The 9,532-nt window shown below is 43.9% G+C and overlaps 1 protein-coding gene across 1 annotated transcript in view; it reads left to right on the plus strand.

Annotated features, from left to right (window-relative positions):
* efna5a (ephrin-A5a) overlaps window positions 1–5,170 on the plus strand; it is a 63,314-nt gene extending 58,144 nt beyond the window's left edge. Inside the window, exons 3-5 of the mRNA XM_070924798.1 lie at window positions 3,751–3,816; window positions 3,943–4,023; window positions 5,046–5,170. Of these exons, the coding sequence (XP_070780899.1) occupies window positions 3,751–3,816; window positions 3,943–4,023; window positions 5,046–5,170 (272 nt within the window). The remainder of the gene's footprint in view (window positions 1–3,750; window positions 3,817–3,942; window positions 4,024–5,045) is intronic.
* The last annotated feature ends 4,362 nt before the right edge of the window (window positions 5,171–9,532 follow it).

The following is a 9,532-nucleotide window of genomic DNA, read 5'->3' on the forward strand; positions in this document are numbered from 1 at the left end:
ATGTTTTTCTAGTAGAGCCTCGTTGGAGCAGGGAAAGCCTGATCCTAATCTCAGGGGATAGAAATCCAATTTTCAGAGGAGACAGTTGAGAGTCTGGCTCTCCCTGTGTGAGAGCGATGACTGTCTCCCTGTAAAGCCCTCTCGCTTCAAACGCCCGGGTCCCGCTCCCTACAGCCAGCGCAGATCTACATCGATAATGACGGGGACCCCGCCGGCACAGCGCTCCGACAGTTTCCCTTTAGCTTCTCGCAGGGCTGAAGCAAAGACAAAGGGCTTTGTTCCCCAAGATAAACCGATCCTCACAAGGAAAACATCTGATCCCGCTGTATTAATATCAGGATCTGACTAATTCACTTCACAGTCACACCAAAGCTTGGCCTTGCACGGCATCGCAGCCTGTTTAGGGATCTTTGATGTGTGTTGCCGGGCCCCCAATGTGCGATCACGACGATCACACATCCCGCAGCACACGACTGAACGTGTAACATGTGCCTGAGCATGTGACCGGCGGGTTTACCATCGCCCTGTTGTCATGGTGAGGCGGTCGGCCGGATGACCTGACTAACGGCGGGTCTAGAGTTGCAGGCAGAGCTGGAGTTACAGCCACGGTGAAGCACGGCTGTGTTGCTCGAGGATAGAAAACCCAGACTCTGACCTCAGTGTCAGACGACAGAAAGGAAAAGAGACAAGTTGGGTAATTGTGTGTGTGTGTGTGTGTGTGTGTGTGTGTGCGTGTGTGTGTGTGTGTGGTGGAATCTGTGAAGGGATGGTGGTGTGGGGAGAGAAAGAGGGTGAGAAAGTGAGATGATGAAAAAGGACAGTGTGACACAAAGTCAGAGAAAGATAAAGGACGAGTGAGAAATGGTAGAAAAACAGTGAAAGATTTTATTAAAAGACGAGACAACATCTTGGGGGATGAAAGATCTTCCTCAGATCTAAAAACACACACCTCATGTAGGAAAGATCACCCGACAAATAATCCCAAATAACTGAAATGTTTGATGACCACGTGTCGAAAATACACATCAAAGCAATAACAAGTTGGCCAGAGTGAATGCACGGCGAGCTCTCCTGCTCCTTCTGCCACGGTCACTTACCAAAGGAAAACATGATTCCTCCTCCAGAGGAGGTGTTTTTTTTTTTTTTTTACGTTTTTACAGAGGATTTACTTTAAATTTGGCCTTATTACCAAAAAAAAAACAAACCAACTACAGCTAGTTTTACTGCGAATACATTGTGTTTCCTTTTGGCGGCACAGACTCAGCTGAAGGGCTGCTTCTGTCTCCTTTTCGTGGATGTCCACTGCCAATTGGCCGACAGATTTGCCTGGTGCACCTGGGTGCAGCTGGGTTAGAGTTAATTGCAATGTAGTGTGAGGCATATGTATCGCTGCCATGGTTACCTGCAGTTTAGTCCTAAAATAAACATTCAAATAGACCTGAATTGATCTGTATTAGCGATGAAATTTGCTAGTTGCTCGTTCCACCTTCTGAAATGTGAGAATTTGCTCTGTTTGAAATCATTGTAAATGAAATATTTTTGGGTCATGGACCATTGGTCAGACAAAGTAAGCAATTTGAAGACGCCACCATGGACTTTTTCGCTACTTCCTGACATTTTTTTAGACTAAATGATTAATCATTTAATCGAGAAATAATCAACAGATTATTTGATGACCAAAGTAATTTGCTGCCCTAAATCAAATAATTTCCCAAGATTATTAAATCGCCTGAGATGGGAGCTTGGGACAATGGTTCCGTCCTTTTTCCTATAACGTGTCTTGATATATCTGTCCCTGGAGACGTTTCGTGCACGAGTGCAGAAGTACACTTTTTATAGGAGTCAAACAAAGTTAGAGAGAGAGCGAGAGATAATGACAGAAAAGGAAACGAGACAGAAGGAGCACGAGAGGCATGAAGAAAGCGAAAGATGGGGCTTTGGCCTGGTCGAGTTCAGAGACAGAAACTGAGACAGCGAGCTCTCCCGTCTGTTCCAGCCACCGTCTGGGTGTGAGGTAAGTTACGCGATACCCGCTGACACAGACGGAAGCAGCGTGATTGACACCGTTTCTCTCTCATTTATTTCCCCTCTTCTGCTGCTTCACTTCCAATACTCCTCTCGCGGTGAAGTTTTAAAGATGATTTTTATCTCCTCTCGCAGCCAGCGTGGTATCTGATGAAGTGCCTTTTGAAATAAGAGCCGAAAAAGTCATCGGCGACGGTGGAAACACTGACACGGTTTGCTTTCATCAGGAATTCACCGCTGGGCCAGAATCCATCACGCGGGGTGTCTGGGTGAAAGGATAGAAGAGAGTCTGTGGACAAGCTACGGACATGTCTGTGCACGGATGCACATATTTTGGGGAAAACCATAATTACACACATGCATGCGTACATACTCAACACAGGGTCATGAATATCCAAACACACTCAAGGTTTGTGTGTGTGTGTGTGTGTGTTTGAGAGGCAGCAGGAAATGACAGAGGTCAGAGTATGGAGGCCCCATAAGGAAAAAGACACGAGAATATATATTTGCGGGATGAAGGCCGGACAAAACATAAAAATATTCTTGACAATAGTGCCGACAGAAGTCATTCGTCACAGCTGGAGACACCCTCAGCACTCTATTAGCGACTGGGTCCCCAGCACTACTTGAAAACTAATTCGTTTTGTTGGCTCTGCGAAACAATCACAGCAACCCCACGAAAAAAAAAAGAAAAAAGTTTTTTAACTTGGTTTCACAATCAGGAAACAGAGGAAATTAGATTTCATAAGGTGAGCGTAGCAGCATGCCACCCAACTGCAGAAATGACTGCCCCTGGCCACATTAGACTTGGAGATATGAGGGTGACATTGAGCCGTTTCAGATCATAAAACGCGGAGCATTTCGCATCAGGATGAGGGGGAAGTTCAGAAGGCGAGATAAAGCTCTTCAGACTGTAGTTAGAAAAGGAGATAAGTGTGGAAGGCCTCTGATGAAGAAACAATCGACCTTGTCTGCCGCTCGGCTGATGTTTATGAATGAAGGTAGATTTGGGAGTAAAGAGGTCTCAGGTGAAGCTGTGAAGTGAATGGAGAGTGGGTTTGCAGGACTGGGACCGCAAAACGTCTGCCGGAATCAGACTGTGTTTTAAAGACTTTCGCGAATTCTTGCCACGACTTGGCCGAGAGACGTGGCTCATCTATGACCGCCGGGTCGGGGTCCAACATGTAGCGTGCCGTCCCTCGAGGCTCGCTTTATATACATATATATGCGTCCCAGATACTGCGTCAATAGTCTTCCACTATGGATTTGGCCAATATCGCCTAGTTTGATCCCGTCATCGATGCATGCAAAAATATGAGATGTTTTAGAGATTTTGGACACATCCGTGTGCCGTTGTGTGCCAATGCGCTACCCGGGTTTTGGTATCAATACCGAAACAGCACTTTTCTTGAACTATAAACATGTTTTTTACAGAAGCCTATAGTCATTCAACAGTAGGCAAAGTGAAAGTGCCAACTGTTGAATTAATGAATGATGTTTGGTTCTCTATTTAGGCAATTTTTTATCCGTTCAAACAAAACAGTTTTGTTTCCGAGAATGGGTGACTCATCAGGATCTCATTATTAAGCAAAAATGACGACTGCCATTTTAAACAATGGTCATGCAACCCTAGATCAGATCAAGGAAGGTAGATTTTGAAGAAAAAAAGTGTGGGTAACGTGCTTAAAAGCGTTTTGTTCTTAACCCTGCGTGATGTCTCCACAGCCTCCATCACTGACGACAAGGGAAGAAGGAGCTGCCTCCGACTTAAAGTCTTCGTCAGGCCTCACAGTGAGTCGCAGATTGTTGTGTCTACTCTTGCCCAGTTTTCCATTCTGCGTTCAGGCTGCGGACGAGTGACGTTCGACGTTCTCTAATCTTCACATGTCCTCTCTCCCCTTTGTGTTTTTCTCAAAGACAATTGTGTGAAAAGCTCTGGGAGCGTGCAGGAAGGGGTCGATTTTGACGACAACAGTCACAACTCCCTAGAACCCAGAGGTTGGTGGGAATAACAGTACATAATGTGTGTGTGTGTGTGTTAGAGACTGTATTTAAACCTCCCACAACTGCAACATCTGCTGATAATATTCTTTTCTTTTCGTTTTCCCTAGATTTTGTAGGGATCGTGATTCATAAATACGCATTCAGGAGAGTTTAAGAATTGAATCAGATAATGAAAGAATATTTGTTTTCCAGGCCTTTACTTGTCACCTAGATAACCCCAAATGCCACGAGCTGTCTCAGTTCATACTATGTACTAAATCGAACCAGGTTTTGAGGGTTAGGGTTAAAAAAAAAAAAAGTATACAGACTAATTGGGCTTTTTCATTCGTTCTGATGACGGACACTATCACTATTATTATACAAAGAACTGTATATTATGACAATTAGCATAGAGCACGTACTGTATTAGTGTATAATCATGAACTTTGAAGTGTAATGGAACAGTATTTTTTTAAATGCTCTGTTGAATGCAGTAAGAGTTGTTGTTACAAATATATAGTCTGCACATGTGTGGCAGGCTGCTAATCAAAAAAGCACACATTTTTATTCACGGACACATAAATAAGCCTCAACTAGGTTAATGTTGAATCGTCTCTACTATTCAGCCCAAACCGGTGATTCTTCTGTCCCTTGTGTGTGTATACATTTGTATTTCTGGCTTTTGTATTTGTCTACAGTCTACAATTACCAGATTAACATGCTAGGGGGCCCTCGGATCATAAATTAGCCGTGGGCCCCTGTTGACCCCTTGTTTGTGATAATTTGGTTAAAGTAATATTTTGACACAAGAAGTACCTTCGGGGGCCCCTGAAGGTCTAGGGCCTGGGGACAGTTTTCCTGGTTGGGAATCCGGCCTTGTTGTATTTGTTTGTACGCCTGTGTCCATGTATTCCTGTCTGGACCCTTCTGCGTGACATTCGTCATTTTAACGCAGAGAGAAAACAAAAGCTCCACTTTGTTTCTTAAATTTGAGCTGTTTTCCTCGTGAACGCTGATTTTCACCTCTTTCCCGCCAGACGGCATCGGCCACGAGTCGCCAGAGCCGGCTCGAAGGGACGTGAACTCCGTTGGTCGGTGCCAGACTTCGCTCCTCCTGCTCAGCTCCGCCCTCATACTCCTGGCTGCCATCTTGTCTTTATAGCGCCCTGTCTGAGGAACCCCCCCCCCCCCCCCCCCCTCCCGCTCCCCCCCGGAATGGACTGTCCTGATTGGACCACAGGCCGCCCTACCCTGCAACCCCTCCCCTCAAGGAGCACTTTTCAAAAAGAAGAAACAAAACACTGACAATCTCTCTAGGTCAAAAGAGAGAGGAAGGGACTTCAGCACTGAAGCCTTCGTTGTTTTTTTGACTTGCCAACTAGTGTGATTCTTGACTTTCTGGTGGGTGCTGATGGGCGAGGCGCCTCAGGGTGAAAGGGGCGGAGCCTCTTACCTGTTTGACCTTGCTACCGTTCACAGTATGCAGATATTAAAGATTTCTTTGTGTTAAAGACAAGCACACATACATGCTTTCAGACATATACACACACACACACAGACACAGAACACAAACTACACAATCAGTACACTCTTTAGCTTGAAGCCCTCAAAAGTTTACAGACTTTTTTTTGCGTTCAGGAGAGCATCACGTGACCTCTGACATGATTAAACCGCCTGTCAAAGTGGGAGAGGTTTTTTCGAAGAAGATCCAGGAGCGACAAATCATATATACGGGCCAACAGAAAGGAAAACAAGAAGGATGTTGTTGCTAGGAGACTGTTGCCAAAGGCGTGGGGGTACGGGGCCGTCCTTTGATGACTTAACCTTCCTCTCAGGTTAAAAAAGGAGTCGGCTGCGTCGTCTCAGACTGCGGAGGACACCCTTGTTGAGAGTAAAAAAAAAAAAAAAAGAAAAGAAAAAGAAGCGCTCATCTTTTAGTGTTTGGATAGGGGCGGTTTAATGATGGATTAATGTATTTGTTTTTTTAATTAATCACGTAATTCAAATTGTAGCAGCCACCTCGGGTGTACAGTGAAATATTTGAGCGGAGCGTAGAAGTCCATATGGTATTTTGCCAGGCAGAAAAATGTATTTTCCTATTTATTGTGAAGTCCTTGTGCTTTTTTTTCTGTTCTGGTTTAGTCTGTAAGTACAGTAGAAAGGCAATAAAAAGCAACCACACTTACCCATTACGTTAGTTCATGTCACACACAGTTCATTTGACACAATCATACAAAAACACTGAGTACAGTTTATGTATCTGCTTTGATTGATCGCTGATGACGTTTTTTTTGTTTTTTTTTAATTGTTTTTAACAAAGTCCAGGAAGAAAAAAAAAAGAAAAAAAAAGAAGTCTGATGTGCTATCAGGGTGTAGAAATCGTAGAGAATTTGTGTTTTGAATTTGTCATTAAAATGTCACAAATGTAGTTTTACTATTACACTATTGCTTTCGTGAATCACTGTCATAACACGACTGTTGTATATAGAGGCGAATTACAAAGTTCAGGGATGTGTGCATACCTAACATGAGGTTAAAAAAGAAAAAGACGGAGATGTTTCAGTGAGACAGTGACTGAGTTACAGAGCAGGTGGTGGTGGTAGTGTGTGTGTGTGAGGGGGGGGGGGGGGCGTTGGGTGCGATTCAGTTGCCCTCTTTGATGTCGTGTAAAGTGGCGTCTGTACAGAAAATACACCGGGGGCGCCCTCGTACCGGTTATTTCTGGAATGAAAAATCGACCACCAGGAGAGGCGGAATAAACAGAGCGAGGTCTACCAGAGAGGGGAAGGGGAAGCTCTGCAGTGCTCCTGCTGAGATCAATAGGCATGTTTTAAAGCAGGAACACGCCGTAAACATATCTTTTCCACTAGAGTTGTGCCGACTTGTGCTCCGGAACAAGCCCACCATTAGCAACTGAAGAGACGACGGCTGTTTCTTTCCCATTGACGACATTAAGGAACTAAATTGTCAAAGAATCTAAAATCAGCTCCCTACTGCGCATTTACAGGAGATGCTGCTGGTGGAGTAGCATGTCTGCGCGCCGTGATGATGATCACTGTCAAACGGCACAAATTACTCTGCTCTTTTGTTTAAATTAAAGCGACGTCTTCGCTATCCCTTTTCCATCCGGCAATCTGTCGAGACCCTGCATCTCCATTCTCCATAAGCCTGCTCACCAAAGCTTTGCTCTGCACACCGGTGTCCATAGCATCCGGCTGCTAGCCAGTGTGTGTGTGTGTGTGTGTGTCAAAAACTCTTTTCCCCCCGCCCCGCTAACTTGGACCGGCTCGTGTCTCTGAAGCGTGAAATTCCCTCGTGAATGTACATAAATGCTTGTAAATTAATGACATTCGACTTTGAATTGATTTTGAATTGTGTGCGTTTGATTTGTTGCTCACTTTATCTGAAGTCCCAAACAGCCAAATTAGAGATTGCTTGCAATTAGAGAAACTGAGAGAAGGAGGGGCTGGAAATGACAATGTCCACCCTTGTTCTCCACCCGTCGCTCTCGGCAGCCGCCACGTTCGCTCACTGCCAAATGAAACCACAGCCCGCCAACACACATGCAGCATTTAGACGCGTTTCCTTCATTTGCTTGTGTTTGGTCTATCTTGCATGTGTTCTCTGGCCCGCAGTACACAAGTCATAATGAGAATAGTCATAATTACTTAGGGATCCTTTCGAAAACAAAGCAGCTTTTAATCGAGAAGAGGTATTTAAAAGAGAGTGGAGTTTTATTTTCAGGAGAACGAATCAGAGTGGAGTCATAACTCTTCAAGAATAATAATAATGATGATACGGAAATTGTACATTTAGAAGAAAAGTCACAAAAGTGTAAGTTAAGTTGTAATTTTATAAGAAAAGTAGGAATACTATGAAGAAACTATTGGTGTATTCTCATAACAATGTAGTTTGAACTTGAACTTCAAAATAACCTGAGGCCCTGAACTACAGGGCCACACAGAGATACATTAAAGAAAGTAACCGAGGCCGAGAGTACACGTTTAACCCCCCTAATATTAGATCCTACAAATACCATAATGCAACGCAGTAGTGTCTTCTGCGAGACTGGTCCTGCCTGGTGAACGCCCATGTCTTTCAAACTCCACACGCCAGTTTGTTACACAGGCGTCCTGTTATTCATTCGTAGTCTTCAAGGACAAGCCTGATGACGTCATTAGGGTTATTTTTTTTTACGACTTTCTTAAAAAAATGTTCCTCAGAAGACATTTTGCAGCCTTTTTCACTGAGTAGTACTCTCTGTGACGAGTAAACTGAAGTCCCGCGTGTGCCCCCTTTTAAATATTCATTTATGCTCCAACTAGACAAATAATTCCATCAAATTACCGAATTCTGCATTTATTCATTTCAAATCAGGAGCGTCATTACCTTCACCACTCAATGCTCGTGTTGTTTCTTACACGAATTCATTCCTTTGAATGACTACATTTGAATTTCTCTCTCCCGTTTCCGACAAAAACCTACAAGTACATTCACGTATCTCAGTACGATGTTTAATTTGAGGGCACAAATTACTACTTTATCAAAACTCTTTTCCTCCTCACGCCTACAAGCCTCCATACAGTTTAGTCCGAGTCCACGGTCACTGTACTCGTAGCCTCTAGCCACTCCACGATGAGAAAAACCAACCAGTTAGCTCTGTGGATACTGTGTATCCAGCAATTAGTCCGTTGTAACATACAGTGTTAGATACTTTCTCTTGTTTTTCACACCTCTTTTAAAGGGTGATTTAACTGACACATTAATGTTCTTAGCAAGAAAAAAAGAAAAGTTCAATGTTTGATATAAAAAAAAAAAAAATTGCTTTGTTTCATTTTCTGTCTTTTATATGAAACAGGATCAACGTTGCACCCTCTGTCTGTAAATGTGCAAGCGCGGCACATATTAAGCGCGCAGTGCGGTCGGGTTACAATCATGAATCAAAGGGCCTGAAGAAAGAACAGATGGATCTGTTTTCCCTCCTTTTTCATTCGTTGTATTGTTGCATCCAAAGTGTCTTTCACGTGCAGGATGTTCTCTGTTTCCGTTCGCGGTCTTTTGCTAATCTTCACCTCCAGCTGTTTCTGGGCCAAACTGCTGGCTAAGGTCGCCGTGGCAGCGGTGGCGGTGATGTTGCAGGATTCGGGAGATGCGATTGACTTTTATCGGAATGCGGAAGCTCAATGTGTTTGTTTGTGGCTGCAGAAGAAAGAATTTTGATGTTCATGTTTTATTGAGTGAAACTGTGCCACAAGGAGGGCGGGTGATAATGTTTCTAAGGACTTCTTCACCTGATTTTGGTACCGTGTAGCCTGAAGCTAACACCACTGTGGTCCTGGCTTGCAGCGTCTGTTCTCCATCCTCTGTAGCTTCATAAAAGGATGTGTGTTTTTGTCAGTGCATCTCGCAATGGGAAGGTTTTTGTTACTCTAGCCACAACTGTGTTTCTATTTTTCTCCCCCAGAACTAGACATGGATGTGCCACAAAACTGCACATTTCTTTTGAAGGTTGTAGTAACTGTAC

This window comes from Enoplosus armatus, chromosome 18 (assembly GCF_043641665.1).
Source record: "Enoplosus armatus isolate fEnoArm2 chromosome 18, fEnoArm2.hap1, whole genome shotgun sequence".
Lineage (NCBI taxonomy): Eukaryota > Metazoa > Chordata > Actinopteri > Centrarchiformes > Enoplosidae > Enoplosus > Enoplosus armatus.